Source organism: Delphinus delphis, chromosome 4 (genome assembly GCF_949987515.2).
Source record: "Delphinus delphis chromosome 4, mDelDel1.2, whole genome shotgun sequence".
Taxonomy (NCBI): domain Eukaryota; kingdom Metazoa; phylum Chordata; class Mammalia; order Artiodactyla; family Delphinidae; genus Delphinus; species Delphinus delphis.
Window position 1 is genome coordinate 52520914 of NC_082686.1, and position 18149 is coordinate 52539062.

General features: G+C 37.5%; 1 protein-coding gene across 1 annotated transcript in view; it reads right to left on the minus strand.

The window, feature by feature from the left end:
- CBLB (Cbl proto-oncogene B) overlaps positions 1–18149 on the minus strand; it is a 214431-nt gene that overhangs the window by 14730 nt on the left and 181552 nt on the right. Inside the window, exons 17-18 of the mRNA XM_060010593.1 lie at positions 16442–16582; positions 9253–9372 (exon numbers count right to left, since the gene is read on the minus strand). Coding sequence (XP_059866576.1) covers positions 9253–9372; positions 16442–16582 — 261 coding nt within the window. The remainder of the gene's footprint in view (positions 1–9252; positions 9373–16441; positions 16583–18149) is intronic.

Consider the following 18149-nt stretch of genomic DNA (forward strand, 5'->3'; position numbering starts at 1 on the left):
AACATTTTAAAACATAAAATGTTTTATAATGTTTTAAAACATAAAAAATGTTTTAAAACATAAATGTAAGATCAGATACTATAAAACTCCTAGAGGAAAACCTAGGCAGAATGCTCTTTGACATAAACCACAGCAATATTTTTTGGATCCATCTCAATGCTCCTTGACATAAACCACAGCAATATTTTTTGGATCCATCTCCTAGTGTAATGGATATAAGAGCAAAAAACCAAATGGGACCTAATTCCTGTGTTGTTGTTGTTTTTGTTTTTTTTGGCTGCACCACATGGCATGTGGAACTTCCCCAACCAGGGATTGAACCATGCCCCCTGCAGTGGAAGCACAGAGTCTTAATCACTGGACCACCAAGGAAGTCCAAATGGGACCTAATTAAACTTAAAAGATTCTGCACAGCACAGGAAATTATAAACAAAACAAAAAGACAACCTACAGAAGGGGAGAAAATCTTTGCAAATGATGTGATTAACAAAAAGGGATTAACTTCCAAAATATACAAACAACTCATACAGCTCAATATAAAAAAAAAAAAAACCCAATCAAAATATGGGCAGAAGACCTAAATAGACATTTCTCCAAAGATGACACACAGATGGCCAAGAGGCACATGGAAAGATGCTCAACACCGCTAACAGAGAAATGCAAATGAAAACTACAATGTGGTATCACCTCACACCAGTCAGAATGGCCATCATCAAAATGTCTACAAATAATAAATGCTGGAGAGAGTGTGGAGAAAAGGGGACCCTCCTACACTGTTGGTGGGAATGTAAATTGGTGCAGTCATTATGGAGAACAGTAGGAAGGTTCCTTAAAAAACTAAAAATTGAGTTACCATATGATCCAGCAATCCCATTCCTGGGCATATATCTGGAAAAGACAAACTAATTCGAAAAGACAGATGCACCTCAGTGTTCATAGCAGCACTGTTTACAACAGCCAAGACGTGGAAGCAACCTAGGTGTTCATCAACAGAAGAATGGATAAAGAAGATGTGGAGGACGAGGGGAAGATGGCGGAAGAGTAAGACGCGGAGATCACCTTCCTCCCCACAGATACACCAGAAATACATCTACATGTGGAACAACTCCTACAGAACACCTACTGAATGCTGGCAGAAGACGTCAGACCTCCCAAAAAGCAAGAAACTCCCCATGTACCTAGGTAGGGCAAAAGAAAAAAGAATAAACAGAGACAAAAGAATAGGGACGGGACCTGCACCAGTGAGAGGGAGCTGTGAAGGAGGAAAGGTTTCCACACACTAGGAAGCCCCTTCGTGGGCGGAGACTGCGGGTGGCGGAGGGGGGAAGCTTCGAAGCCACGGAGGAGAGCGCAGCAACGGGTGCGGAGGGCAAAGTGGGGAGATTCCCGCACAGAGGATCGGTGCCGACCGGCACTCACCAGCCCAAGAGGCTTCTCTGTTCACCCGCCGGGGTGGGTGGGGCTGCGAGCTGAGGCTCGGGCTTTGGTCAGAGCTCAGGGAGAGGACTGGGGTTGGCGGCATGAACACAGCCTGAAAGGGTTAGTGCACCACGGCTACCCGGGAGGGAGTCCTGGAAAAGGTCTGGATCTATCAAAGAGGCAAGAGACTTTTACTTCCCTCTTTGTTTCCTGGTGTGCGAGGAGAGGGGATTAAGAGCGCTGCTTAAAGGAGCTCCAGAGATGGGCACGAGCCGCGGCTAAAAGCACAGACCCAAGAGATGGGCAGGAGACGCTAAGGCTGCTGCTGCCGCCACCAAGAAGCCTATGTGAGAGCACAGGTCACTATCCGCACGTCCCTTCTGGGGAGCCTGTGCAGCCGGCCACTGCCAGGTTCCCGGGATCCAGGGACAACTTCCGCAGGAGAACGCACGGCGAGCCTCAGGCTGGTGCAACACGTGCCGGCCTCTGCCACCACAGGCTCACCCCTCACTCCGTGCCCCTCCCTCCCCTTGGCCTGAGTGAGCCAGAACCCCCGAATCAGCAGCTCCTTTAACCTCGTCCTGTCTGAGCGAAAAACAGACAAGCTCCGGCGACCTACACGCAGAGGCAGGGCCAAATCCAAAGCTGAGCCCCTGGGAGCTGTGAGAACAAAGAAGAGAAAGGGAAATCTCTCCCAGCAGCCTCAGAAGCAGCGGATTAAAGCTCCAAATCAACTTGATGTACCTGCATCTGTGGAATACATCAATAGACGAATCATCCCAAATTGAGGACCGTGTGGATGAAAGGCTCTCGGTGCTGCAGCCAGGAGTCAGTGCTGTGCCTCTGAGGTGGGAGAGCCAACTTCAGGACACTGGCCAACAAGAGACTTCCCAGCTCCACATAATATCAAACGGCAAAAATCTCCCAGAGATCTCCATCTCAACACCAGCACCCAGCTTCACTCAACGACCAGCAAGCTACAGTGCTGGACACCCTATGCCAAACAACTAGCAAAACAGGAACACAACCCCACCCATTAGAAGAGAGGCTGCCTAAAATCATAATAAGTCCACAGACACACCAAAACACACCACCAGACGTGGACCTGCCCACCAGAGACACAAAATCCAGCCTCATCCACCAGAACACAGGCACTAGGCCCCTCCACCAGGAAACCTACACAACCCACTGAACCAACCTTACCACTGGGGACAGACACCAAAAACAACGGGAACTATGAACCTGCAGCCTGCAAATAGGAGACCCCAAACACAGTAAGATAAGCAAAATGAGAAGACAGAAAAACACAGCAGATGAAGGAGCAAGATAAAAACCCACCAGACCTAACAAATGAAGAGGAAATAGGCAGTCTACGTGAAAAAGAATTCAGAATAATGATAGTAAAGATGATCTAAAATCTTGGAAATAGAATAGACAAAATGCAAGAAACATTTAACAAGGACCTAGAACTAAAGATGAAACAAACAACGATGAACAACAAAATAAATGAAATGAAAAATACTCTAGATGGGATCAATAGCAGAATAACTGAGGCAGAAGAACGGATAAGTGACCTGGAAGATAAAATAGTGGAAATAACTACTGCAGAGCAAAACAAAGAAAAAAGAATGAAAAGAACTGAGGACAGTCCCAGAGACCTCTGGGACAACATTAAACACACCAACATTTGAATTATAGGGGTTCCAGAAGAAGAAGAGAAAAAGAAAGGGACTGAGAAAATATTTGAAGAGATTATAGTTGAAAACTTCCCTAATATGGGAAAGGAAATAGTTAATCAAGTCCAGGAAGCACAGAGAGTCCCATACAGGATAAATCCAAGGAGAAATACGCCAAGACACATATTAATCAAACTGTCAAAAGTTAAATACAAAGAAAGCATATTAAAAGCAGCAAGGGAAAAACAACAAATAACACACAAGGGAATCCCCATAAGGTTAACAGCTGATCTCTCAGCAGAAACCCTACAAGCCAGAAGGGAGTGGCAGGACATACTGAAAGTGATGTAGGAGAAAAACCTGCAACCAAGATTACTCTACCCAGCAAGGATCTCATTCAGATTTGATGGAGAAATTAAAACCTTTACAGACAAGCAAAAGATGAGAGAGTTCAGCACCACCAAACCACCTTTACAACAAATGCTAAAGGAAATTCTCTAGGCAAGAAACAAAAGAGAAGGAAAAGACTACAATAACGAACCCAAAACAATTTAGAAAATGGGAATAGGAACATACATGTCGATAATTACCTTAAATGTAAATGGACTAAATGCTCCCACCAAAAGACACAGATTGGCTGAATGGATACAAAAACAAGACCCATATATTTGCTGTCTACAAGAGACCCACTTCAGACCTAGAGACACATACACTCTGAAAGTAAGGGGATGGAAAAAGATATTCCATGCAAATGGAAACCAAAAGAAAGCTGGAGTAGCAATTCTCATATCACACAAAATAGACTTTAAAATAAAGACTATTATAAGGGACAAAGAAGGACACTACATAATGATCAAGGGATCAATCCAAGAAGAAGATATAACAATTGTAAATATTTATGCACCCAACATAGGAGCACCTCAATACATAAGGCAAATACTAACAGCCATAAAAGGGGAAATCAACAGTAACACATTCATAGTAGGGGACTTTAACACCCCACTTTCACCCATGGACAGATCATCCAAAATGAAAATAAATAAGGAAACACAAGCTTTAAATGATACATTCAACAAGATGGACTTAATTGATATTTATAGGACACTCCATCCAAAAACAACAGAATACACATTTTTCTCAAGTGCTCATGGAACACTCTCCAGGATAGATCATATCTTGGGTCACAAATCAAGCCTTGGTAAATTTAAGAAAATTGAAATTGTATCAAGTATCTTTTCCAACCACAACGCTATGAGACTAGATATCAATTACAGGAAAAGATCTGTAAAAAATACAAACACATGGAGGCTAAACAATACACTACTTAATAACGAAGTGATCACTGAAGAAATCAAAGAGGAAATCAAAAAATACCTAAAAACAAATGACAGTGGAGACACGACGACCCAAAACCTATGGGATGCAGCAAAAGCAGTTCTAAGAGGGACCTTTATAGCAATACAAGTTCACCTTAAGAAACAGGAAACATCTCGAATAAACAACCTAACCTTGAACCTAAAGCAATTAGAGAAAGAAGAACAAAAAAACCCCAAATTAGCAGAAGGAAAGAAATCATAAAAAGCACATCAGAAATAAATGAAAAAGAAATGAAGGAAACGATAGCAAAGATCAATAAAACTAAAAGCTGGTTCTTTGAGAAGATAAACAAAATTGATAAACCATTAGCCAGAGTCATCAAGAAAAAAAGGGAGAAGACTCAAATCAATACAATTAGAAATGAAAAAGGAGAAGTAACAACTGACACTGCAGAAACACAAAAGATCATGAGAGATTACTACAAGCAATTCTATGCCAATAAAATGGACAATCTGGAAGAAATGGACAAATGCTTAGAAATGCACAACCTGCCAGGACTGAATCAGGAAGAAATAGAAAATATGAACAGACCAATCACAAGCACTGAAATTGAAACTGTGATTAAAAATCTTCCAACAAACAAAAACCCAGGACCAGATGGCTTCACAGGCAAATTCTATCAAACATTTAGAGAAGAGCTAACACCTATCCTTCTCAAACTCTTCCAAAATATAGCAGAGGGAGGAACACTCCCAAACTCATTCTGCAAGGCCACCATCACCTTGATACCAGACAAGGATGTCACAAAGAAAGAAAGAAAACTACAGGCCAATATCACTGATGAACATAGATGCAAAAATCCTCAACAAAATACTAGGAAACAGAATCCAACAGCACATTAAAAGGATCATACACCATGATCAAGTGGGGTTTATTCCAGGAATGCAAGGATTCTTCAATATACGCAAATCAATCAATGTGATAAACCATATTAACAAACTGAAGGAGAAAAACCATATGATCATCTCAATAGATGCAGAGAAAGCTTTCAACAAAATTTAACACCCATTTATGATAAAAGCCCTCCAGAAAGTAGGCACAGAGGGAACTTTCCTCAACATAATAAAGGCCATATATGACAAACCCACAGCCAACATCATCCTCAATGGTGAAAAACTGAAAGCATTTCCACTAAGATCAGGAACAAGACAAGGTTGCCCACTCTCACCACTCTTATTCAACATAGTTTTGGAAGTTTTAGCCACAGCAAGCAGAGAAGAAAAGGAAATAAAAGGAATCCAAATCGGAAAAGAAGAAGTAAAGCTGTCACTGTTTGCAGATGACATGATACTATACACAGAGAATCCTAAAGATGCTACCAGAAAACTACTAGAGCTAATCAATGAATTTGGTAAAGTAGCAGGATACAAAATTAATGCACAGAAATCTCTGGCATTCCTATACACTAATGATGAAAAATCTGAAAGTGAAACCAAGAAAACACTCCCATTTAGCATTGCAACAAAAAGAATAAAATATCTAGGAATAAACCTACCTAAGGAGACAAAAGACCTGTATGCAGAAAATTATAAGACACTGATGAAAGAAATTAAAGATGATACAAAAAGATGGAGAGATATACCATATTCTTGTATTGGAAGAATCAACATTGTGAAAATGACTCTACTACGCAAAGCAATCTACAGATTCAATGCAATCCGTATCAAACTACCACTGGTATTTTTCACAGAACTAGAACAAAAAATTTCACAATTTGTATGGAAACACAAAAGACCCCGAATGGCCAAAGCAATCTTGAGAACGAAAAAGGGAGCTGGAGGAATCAGGCTCCCTGACTTCAGACTATACTACAAAGCTACAGTAATCAAGACAGTATGGTACTGGCACAGAAACAGAAATATAGATCAATGGAACAGGATAGAAAGCCCAGAGATAAACCCATGCACATATGGTCACCTTATCTTTGATAAAGGAGGCAGGAATGTACAGTGGAGAAAGGACAGCCTCTTCAATAAGTGGTGCTGGGAACACTGGACAGGTACATGTAAAAGTATGAGATTAGATCACTCCCTAACACCATACACAAAAATAAGCTCAAAATGGATTAAAGACCTAAATGTAAGGCCAGAAACTATCAAACTCTTAGAGGAAAACATAGGCAGAACACTCTATGACATAAATCACAGCAAGATCCTTTTTGACCCACTTCCTAGAGAAATGGAAATAAAAACAAAAATAAACAAACGGGACCTAATGAAACTTCAAAGCTTTTGCATAGCAAAGGAAACCATAAAGAAGACCAAAAGACAACCCTCAGAATGGGAGAAAATATTTGCAAATGAAGCAACTGACAAAGGATTAATTTCCAAAATTTACAAGCAGCTCATGCAGCTCAATAACAAAAAAACAAACAACCCAATCCAAAAATGGGCAGAGGACCTAAATAGACATTTCTCCAAAGAAGATATACAGACTGCCAACTAACACATGAAAGAATGCTCAACATCATTAATCATTAGAGAAATGCAAATCAAAACTACAATGAGATATCATCTCACACCAGTCAGAATGGCAATCATCAAAAGATCTAGAAACAATAAATGCTGAAGAGGGTGTGGAGAAAAGGGAATACTCTTGCACTGCTGGTGGGAATGTGAATTGGTACAGCCACTATGGAGAACAGTATGGAGGTTCCTTAAAAAACTACAAATAGAACTACCATATGACCCAGCAATCTCAATACTGGGCATATACCCTGAGAAAACCATAATTCAAAAAGATTCATGTACCAAAATGTTCATTGCAGCTCTATTTACAATAGCCCAGAGATGGAAACAACGTAAGTGCCCATCATGGGATGAATGGATAAAGAAGATGTGGCACATATATACAATGGAATATTACTCAGCCATAAAAAGAAACGAAATTGAGCTATTTGTATTGAGGTGGATAGACCTAGAGTCTGTCATACAGAGTGAAGTAAGTCAGAAAGAGAAAAACAATTACCGTATGCTAACACATATATATGGAATTTAAGAAAAAAATATGTCATGAAGAACCTAGGAGTAAGACAGGAATAAAGACATAGACCTACTAGAGATTGGACTTGAGGATATGGGGAGGGGGAAGGGTGAGCTGTGACATAGCAAGAGAGTGGCATGGACATATATACACTACCAAACGTAAGGTAGATAGCTAGTGGGAAGCAGCCGCATAGCACAGGGAGATCAGCTCGGTGCTTTGTGACCGCCTGGAGGGGTGGGATAGGGAGGGTGGGAGGGAGGGAGACACAAGAGGGAAGAGATATGGGAACATATGTATATGTATAACTGATTCACTTTGTTGTAAAGCATAAACTAACACACCATTGTAAAGTAATTATATCCCAATAAAGATGTTAAAAAAAAAAAGATGTGATATGTATGCAGAATGGAATATTACTCAGCCATAAAAACAAATGAAATAATGCCATTTGCAGCAACATGGATTGACCTAGAGATTATCATACTAAGTGAAGTAAATCAAAGACAAGTATCATATGCTATCACTTATATGTGGACTCTAAAAAAATGATACAAAGTTATTTACAAAACAGAAACAGACTCACAGACATAGAAAACAAACTTATAGTTACCACAGGAGAAAGGAGCAGGGAGGGATAAATTAGGAGTTTGGGATTAGCAGATACACACTACTATATATAAAATAAACAACAAGGACCTACTGTATAGCACAGGGAACTATATTCAATATCTTGTAATAACCTATAATGGAAAAGAATCTGAAGACGAATATATATATTCAGTTATATATATATATATATATATATCAGTTATATAACAATCACTTGGCTGTACCGCTGAAACTAAAACATCATTGTGAATCAACTATACTTCAAAAAAAGTCAAAATACAGTTAATGAAAAAAATACTGATATAGGACAAAAATCTACATAGGAAAAACTTCTGATGTTCATAATTATGAGACAAATGTATTTTTTCAGTTGCTCAAAATATGTGTATGTTCACCATAACACAGATATCGGCGACTCTTCCCTCCTCCCTTCTACCCCTCCACTCATCCAAGGAACATGTGCTAGGCCCTCTTCTAGACACTTGGGGATAAAGCAGTGAACCAAACCACGTGTGTATATTCAAAGCAGTACTCTAGCAGATGAGATAGACAAGCAAATAAATGAATGAAAGGTGCTATGAAGAAACATAAAGCAAAAGAGGGGGATAGAAAGTGACTGTGTCAAGTAGGGGGAGCTATTTTAGATATGGTGGTCGAGGAAGACCTCCCAAAGAAGCAAAGCAGCAACATTCCATTAATAATGGTTATGAGTACGACTTGTATTTACTAAAATGGAACAAGCTTCTACTTGATGACTGGCAGTAGAGCACTGCATGATAGCCCTAAATAAGCTATGAAAATGAATAGTTTGGTGCTAATACTAATTCTAAAGAGATTTCTTCCTTTAATGGAGAAATAAGAGAATGCAGCAGTTCGGTATATAAAGACCTCAATCCCATTTCTCATGTCTGATAAGGCAAAACAAAAGTTAGAGAATGAATAGATTTTGAATCACAGAACATGCTTTACTGACATATCAAAGTTAATATTAAGGCTTAATGTTTTCTTTTCCGTGAGACAATTTTGTAGGCATTCTTCTCATAATACATGCTTTATAAGCAAATGCAATGGTGATAAAAATACTTTCTTAGGCTGGCGGTGCTCAATTATACACTGAATAAAAAGGTGCTCCGAAAAGCACTGTACAAACATAAGGTATTATTATTACTATTATTAGCCAACTCACCTGAAGATGAAGGAAGCTGATCATAGTCCTGTGATGTTCTGTTGGATTTGACATTTTCACCTGGTAATCTCCTAGCAGGAGGCAAAGGAACCTGGCCACTTGCTGGATCAAAGAAGGGATCTTAAAAATAAAGATAATTTTCAGATTAAAACTATTATCTCTGCTAACTGGCTAAAGAAAAAAAATAGAAATTCTCTATAAAGATCAACTTTTGAAAATAAAGCATTTCATGACTGATAGTACCACTTTCTAATTTGCATATTTTCTAATTTATTCATCACTTGCTCAAATATGCTTTTCCCATTTATTCCTAATTAATACACACTACTAACTTTGTAGTTTTCAGATCTCTTACTTGATGGTAAAATTGTTGATGGCAAAAACTGCTTCTAATTTTAATTTTCTGTCCCAGTCTGTCCTGTACAATGAATAGAAACTGTTGTCAAAGAAAAAAATGGGTTTTGAATTTTGCCTGTAAGAATATTATATCAGTTAATCTGTCTAAGCATTAGGAAGACATAATCTGTAAAATGGACCTGACATTTGGGATTTGTGAGGATTAAATGAATTCATGTCTATGAAATCTCCTGTACATATAATGTGCCTTTTAAAATACTACATTGAGGGCTTCCCTGGTGGTGCAGTGGTTGAGAGTCCGCCTGCCGATGCAGGGGACACGGGTCCGTGCCCCGGTCCGGGAAGATCCCACATGCCGTGGAGCGGCTGGGCCCGTGAGCCATGGCCGCTGAGCCTGCGTGTCCAGAGCCTGTGCTCCGCAACGGGAGAGGCCACAACAGTGAGAGGCCCGAGTACCATAAAAAAAAAAAAAAAAAAAAAAATACTACATTGGGCATCCTATGCAAAAAATTGTTAGTTGGCTCACTGGACAATAAATTCAATTATTAAAAATTATGCTATTATTAACATTAAGGTTTGTATAAGTAATAAAATGTGTTGTTTTTTTTTAACCACCTTGACAGAGAGGGGGAATCTGAAATAGTGAAAAATATGAATTGCAGACAAATTAAAAATTATTGTACTTCTTAATTATATTTATTAAAAAAAGAATAATGGCAGAAGCTAATGGCAGAGCTAATGGCAGAAAAAGATTGTATCAGTGCTACTATATTAAATCATTAGGACCATAAACCTACCTGGTTTAAAATTAGTAGTATATGAGTTTAAATCCATAGAACTGATTCATTTTCTGAGTAGATGAACATACCTCTGCAACCTTTGGTTCACTAATAATTTATCATCTGCCACCACTGCCATCTCGGGTTCCTCTGTTTCCCTCTCTCATAACACTTTCTTTTATGTCTGCCCGTATCTCCAAAAGTACTGTAAGTTCTTTTCAGGGCAGGGACCTTATCTTACTCAATTGTGTTTGAATTGTATCTCCTAATAGAAACACAGTACCAAGCATACGGCTTGGTAAATAGCCTGCACTTCACAAATATTTACCTTTAACTACCCAAATTAACTCATATTCAGATTTTTCATAAATTCAAATTCTGTGAAATCTGTATTGCTAACATAAGGCTAAAATTATAACTATTAAAGAAGACCTGATAAATATTTCATTGTTTTAACTTCCATTTGAGTTTGATATTAAAAATATGTAACACTTTGATTATTTGAGAAGGAAATACATGCCTATTTATATTAATTTTGACTAGTTGAAGTCATTATTTCCTTCCCCCTATTTGCGTACAATAATTATCTCCAGCTTTACTGGAGACTTTTTATTTTTTAACCTAAGCAAGGCTACTTAATTTGCTTTCATTAATTTTGAGATTAAAGTAAGTCTTAGATTCTGAGTTTTCAATAATTGAAAAGTCAATGGTTCAGCCTCATTAATTTTGTTGAAACATTTTAGGAAGGAATAAGAAGATAAATTCCATGCAACAAATGTTAGTCTTTTGATTTGGAAGGCTAACCAAAGGAACCAAATGTGGTGATTTCTGCATAAATTTAGAAATTTCCCAAAGATTTACAGCTAAATTTTCAATAAAATTTACTTTCAATTCTTGTTTATTCTAAAACATCACTGATATAATATTAGGTCAGAGAAAAGACTGTCTTTTATAATTACACTTTTTTATTTCCTTAGGGGTAAATTTATAGGTTTGTTAGATATGCTATTTCTAATCATCTATTTATTTAAGAGTAAACATTAGATTCTGGATACATTATTGAGTCATAAATAGAGTACAAAATATACAGTTGTATGATATTGCTCCATTAATCTGTTGCACCTAAAAGGTCACTAGGTACGCTAAAAATATTACCAAAAATAGCACGAAATACTTAGTTCAGTTCTGAACCACTAAAATGCTTCATGTTAAGTTTGGCTACTGGTCAGGTATAGGGTAAACCGGGCTTCTGTAGCAAGTTATAAAGTTGGAAGCATTCCTGCTTCGATGGGAAAAGATATTATATATAATACAATTATTACAGAGAGTACAATAATTACCAAATTTGAAAATCAATAAAGTTTTTAAAAGTAAATTCTTCAAAAATTCCTTAAAGTAAAATTTTATATCCAGACTTAGGATTAAAACATACAAATTGAAAATGCCATAGCCAATGTACCATTTATATAGTAATACACGTTTGAGAAATGAATGAATGAATGAACACGATGGGTAGTCCACTCTAAAAAGCAAAGTACAAGTGCCTGTGATTTACAGTATGGTAATGCTAAGTTGAAAAATTTTAAGACTTATTTTAAGAGAGTATTAAAAACTAAGGAAACACTGGGAGGGAAAGGTTTGCTAACTATGAAAGAAGTGGGGAAATACGCATCAATCAAAATTATGCTGTGTAAGGAAACCTATCAAGTGGTTATCTCTGGGAAGAGGCATTATGGAATTTTCTTAATTCTTTTTTTTCCCCCACTATCTAAAACACTTCCAATTTTTTACTCAAGCATAGGAAAAGAGGCAAATAAAATTGAACAGTTAAAACAGTGGCGTATTTCCTCTGGGGCTGTCCAAAAGCCATCTGAAAGATTTATCAATTATTCTGAAAATTTTAAAAGAATATCAATGCTAGATCTAATTGATAGAAGAGGATTTGAAGACCTATTTAGGTGAGACAAAGCTCCTCACTCTTTAACTCACATTCATAACACCCCCATATGTAGTGATCTGGTCACTGATCAAGTCCTCAAGCGTTAGAGAACTCACTACCCCTCTGAGATATAAGAAGTATTAATAATCCAGGAAGCTTCTTAACAGGACTGAAATTTCCACTCCTAATTCTTCTCACTGGTCAGTCTTTCTTTGTCTCAGGAGACATGGAAGAAATCTAATCATTCTTTTACAAATACTGTGGTTGAAAGCAACTCTAATACATACTCAAGATCTTCTTTTCTGTCGGTTAAACATCCTCAGTTCCTTTAATCTACCATAGTTTACATGGTGTGATTTTACTTCCCTTTCCCATCCTGGCTGCAGTCCTCCAGATATAGCCTAGCCCTGGGTTTCTCCAACTTGAGCATGCATCAGAACCACCCCCAAAGGCTTATGAAAACACAGATTGCTGGGTCCTACTCCCAGAGTTTCTGATTTAGTAAGTCTTGGGTAGGTCTAAAGAATTGGCATTTTTAACAAATTTCTAGGTAGTGTTAATGCTGCTGGTCTCAAGACCACAATTTGAGAACCACGGCTCTACCCATCAATCCTTCAACACCTGAACACAGTAGTCTCCACACTGGCTGAGCCTGGGGGAGGACCTTGCCTCACTCGATCTCTGATTTGAACTCTGTGAGTGCAGCCCTCAGAGGGCATGAGAGTCCCTGGTAACTACGTCATGAGTGTGCTTCATAAAGGCCACAGTCAACCAAACCCCTAGAAACCCTTTCCAATAACTGCTACTAATGATGCAAGTTTTCTTTGTATTTTACTTATGCAACTGCATTGCTGGATCCCGTGGAAAACCTTCCTTCATCTCTAATAAAGTCAATCTGGCTAGCTTTTAGAGTTGAATTGTGACTTTAAGATTGGATAAGGACTTCAAAAGAGATTCCAGGTTAGAAATACAGTGAGAAAAAGGTTCAGTAAGGGCTGCCAAATACGTTGTGTATTTTGTGCACTGCACAAAGACATGCAGTAATGGGACTGAGCAGACTTAAATACAGCCTTGGCTTTGTTCCTGGAGCACTGGCCCTGGCACAAAGCAGAGGGAGGGGTGCCTATTTCAACCCACCAACACAAAAGAAATGCCTTTTTGTAATTCGGACAAAAGCACATATATGCTAGCAGTAGCCCTGGGTTTGGAGACAGCAAAGTGTAAAGCTTTTTTTGAGAACTCTTCAGGTTTTGTTAAGATATGACTGGCCTGTCCAGAGTAGATGGCTCATGTACAGCAGTGGGCATTACTATTTTGCCAAAAGAAATCTTGCATGAAGGCCTAAAATAGAAAACAGATAAAAGCAGCATCAGAGCTGTGCCCCTGCTTCGCTTCCCCCGCTTGATCATACAGGAGTCCTAAGGCTCCTTTGCAGAAACACAGGACCCTGTAGTTTGAAAACCACTACTATAGAGCAGCCACTGGGCTATAAGGCTGGGAAGGTGGACCCGACTCAGGTGTGCAGGGCACTGAATGCTGGAATAAAGAGGTAGGTTTGAGTAGGTATTTAATACAACATCATGGGGATATCCAACCTTTGTCTTTAATTAGGGATAATGACTTCCTCAAGGAAACCAAATCTTCATAATGCCAGAAAAGGCTTATCATTACACTGGACTAAAATTCTACAGATTAAACTATAGTGAAAATAATAGCAGTAAAGTGCTCATATAGTCCATTTAAATTTAGCAATCACCATTGTTTACCTTGTATGGTTCTACAGCTATTAAGTTAAACTTTTGTTTAGCATTTATAGAGTATTCTTTCATGAAGTTCAGTTCAGCATGAAGAACTGCTTTTGTAAATTTTCTATTACACTTCTTTGGACAGCGTAATGTGTTGAATACTTTGCAAAATGATACAGTCAGGTGCTTATTTAAAGCTGAAAGAAACTTTCATGTTCTACGATCATTATGTTAAGAAGAATTAAAATATTTCTTTTGAAAAAGATGTGGTCTATACATGTGGCTTAAAATTGAATAAAAACAGTTGACTCATTGGATCTCATAAAGGATCTGACAACAGACTAGAAATTTGTCCAGTTAATTATATGAGACTGGAAAGGGGGGAAAAGTTGCCATTTGTTTCTCAGAAGTATTTATTATCGAGGGATATCAACATTACTTGAATGGAATTAGAATACTTCCATGCATAAAAGGAGTTCAAGAGAGAGCCAACAGGTTCAAATGACCCTACTCTGGTCCCATGTTAGCCTCACACCACAGGTTAAGGATAACTGCTACTGAGCCTACCTGGCAGCCAAGCAAAGCTAAATATGAAATAAAACAGTTTATACAACTTTCATTCTAATAAAAGGGGGCCTTTTTATTTTGAAGTGACTTTTTTAGTAATCTTGAGAAAAAACTTTTTGAAGATGTTTACAAAAGCAATATGAACAATGAAATGATGATAAAGAACTGAAATATTTTACAATTAATTCATTTGATAAAAACAGGTTAAAGTGTGTGTTTGTGTAAAAAAGTGTAAGAATTAAGTCAAGCCTGGAAAGCTTGACTTAATTTTAAAAGAAGGCACTACATTTAACTTTCATTTAATGGGGCTTAAATTACATATATAAAAGGTGACAGGTACCTTATAGGAATCTGGCTAGAAATTATCCAGAAGTTTGCCTTGGGCAAGGTTAAGTTTACTAAGATTTAGAGAGATTAATTTTTTTAAAAAATTTTATTGGAGTATAGTTGCTTTACAATGTTGTGTTAGTTTCTGCTGTATATATTCATTTTTAAATGTTAATTAAAGTCCATGTATAAAACAAAGATTTGAATAAGTATAAGCGAAAAAGAGAGCAAAATGTTAGCGTGTATATGTAGCTGTATGAATAAGAGCCTAACAATTATCCATGCTTTCTGCTTGGATTAGAAGGGTTATGAACGTTGCTCTTTGATTGGTAGCATTCAGTGAATTAATCTGATCCATGAGGGCAGGGAGGCATCTCACAGAGTGGGTGACACTGAGGACAATTCAATATTTACTGACGAAAAATTATTCCTTGAAGATAAACTACTTTTAGAAACTGAAGCTATATATTCCAAGTTATATGTCTATAATTTTGTGGGTCATATCTACAAACTGCCTCAAACTTCTGAATTATCAAACCAAATGGAAAAAAAATGAGAAAAATGTTAAAGGTGAATGATAATGGTTAAGATTCCTAAGTTTTCAAAGAAGCATGTAGGTGGCCAAAGGACAAAGTGAGCACTCTTAGAAGGCTTTCATGATTTATCTCATACACAAATGTAAAGCAGTTGTTTAAAAAAGAAAATCTTTACCCTATGTTTAACCAAACCAAGTCGAGGAGGCAGACATTTCAGAGTACAGATCACAGTATCACCAGTAGGACTGACGGGAACAATTAATATCAGCAGATTCAACATAACTGAATTTAGTTTTTCCAGATAATTCTGACTAGTGGAGTGGATGGTTTATTAAGTCTTTTTATTTCCACTCCTCACTTGAGTTCTTTTTTAAAAACTATTAATTTTTCCTTGAAGACCAATAATTTTAGTAGATACACTGAGGCATTAAAAATCAAAACAGTAACAAAACAATAAAATGCAGATATTTCAGAAAAACATATCTATTAATGTTACAACAATATAATTTACCAAGATATTACATTTTTGAATAAAATTATGACCCTAAAGCATATTTAGTAAAAATTTTTAAACACATTATTTGAAAAAAATATTGCACTCAGAATTAGGAGAAAGTCTAAATTTGTCCCCATCACTTTTAGCCCAAACACAGAGCACTTCTGGTTCTCACCTTTTGTAACATACAGGTGTTATTTGATAATCTCTTCAGCGCCATTTCTGAATTCTACGATTCCTTGTTGCTTTTGCCATTTTTGTAATCCTTTTGCCATTAAACCAAACAATTGACAGACAAACCTATCCAACTGCTGTTTTCCCCACCCAGGGATTTTTCAGCTTGGGAGCTAGAAACCAATGAATCACTAATGCTTATTTGACAGTATCATCTTAGAAATATTTTTGCTTTCAGTGAAAAGGTTTGCTTGGTTTTTCCCTCCTACCTGAAGGAAGGAGGAAAAGGTCCTGTCCTGAGGATGGTCGGCTACTGGAGCCAGGAGGTTTTGAATGTTCGATGAGACTATGCCTTGCGGGAGGTGGGGGAGGTGGGAGGGACGGGGGGAGGGCATCAAAAGCATCTTCACCTGCATTGAAAGAAAGGTCAGTTATCAACAGCAGAACTTCATTAATCAAAACACAGTATCAGGCAAAAATAATGATTTTCTTTTGCTGCTTTATAAACAACTTCACCTCCAGTGTTTACCCAGCAGTTCACTGACTTTGTCAATGGGAGCTGATTATTTTCTAGGAGGTGTTTGGAGAGAAACACAGACACACAAACACACGTGTGTGCATACAGACTTTTTCGATCTCTCAGCCCTTTCTATTAAAAAGCAGTATTTCAGGTTATGAAACAGCTTATTATTCACTTGTAACCTTTATAATATTAAGACATTGGAGGTCTGAACTAAATATATTACAGATCACATCATCAAAACAGAATTTTTGTGTAACAATAAGAGTTCACAGCCTCTAATTAGAAAATCACACTATGCACAAAAATTTAATGTCACAGAATAGTTTAGATTATCTTTTAAAAGTTTGCTCCACGGCATTTTAATTCATTTAAACTAATGCTCCATATATTTCATTGTCAAAATATACAGAAAATGCACCTGCAGTAGAGGAATATGATCTTTTTCTACTTACCAGATATCTCTAGGGAGAAACAGTTAAATATATCAATAGAACTACCTCTTGTGGTGGTCGCAAAGCTAGTTATTTATATTTGCATAGTTCCCACCTTTAGTAGCTGTAGAATACTGCAGTATGCTTTTATGTCTACTTGTGTTTCCCCTGCCACGTCTTACTATCCTATTCATATTTTCCCTCATCTTGATTCTTTAAAAAATAAAATTTCAGTGTATGTATTTTTGTAAGCACTCACAAATACTTTGTGAATGAAACAGGGTATAAATACCTACATCTTCTAGTAATAAAAAATTCTCATGGATTTAAATACATTGACTTAAATATAAAGGTATATTTAAATATAAATGGTTTCACCACTCATCCAGCTTGCCTTGCAAAAAGTATTCAAAATTTTTTCTCTAATGATCATCAATATTTTTCTAATGTAAAATATATGAAGGTATAGGAGAGAGAAAGAAAGAGCTTTGTTATCATTCCAACCTTCAGCTATTTCCTACATTATCTCATTTATTCAAATCCTTTATCAGCCCCTAAATGTCAGGCACCATGCTAGGCACATGGGTAATGTGAAGATCAAAATCATAAGTCCTTGACCCCGAGGAGCTTGGATTCCACAATGAGACCTAAGAAAAGTTCACAGAAGACTCACAGGTGAATAGGTCCCAGAGGGAGAGAGAGATGCATTGTAAGAGGGAAGAGGAATGCAGAAAGTGGCATTCAGCAAGGTATTACCAAGAACAGGAAGGCCTGGGATATCAGGGCCTCAAAAACATTTGTTCATCAAATACAGGGATGGTGTCTACTAGGCAGAGTGAATAGCATAAATAAAATATGAGATGTACATGAAGAGCCAAAGGAAGGATGAGTTAAAAAGGTTGGAACATTTATCTGCATTGTCCAATATGGTAGTAACTATCCACATATAGCTACTTAGTTTAAATTTAAATTAACTAAAATTCAGTTCTACAGTCACACATATAGGTCTTTTATGTCACCACA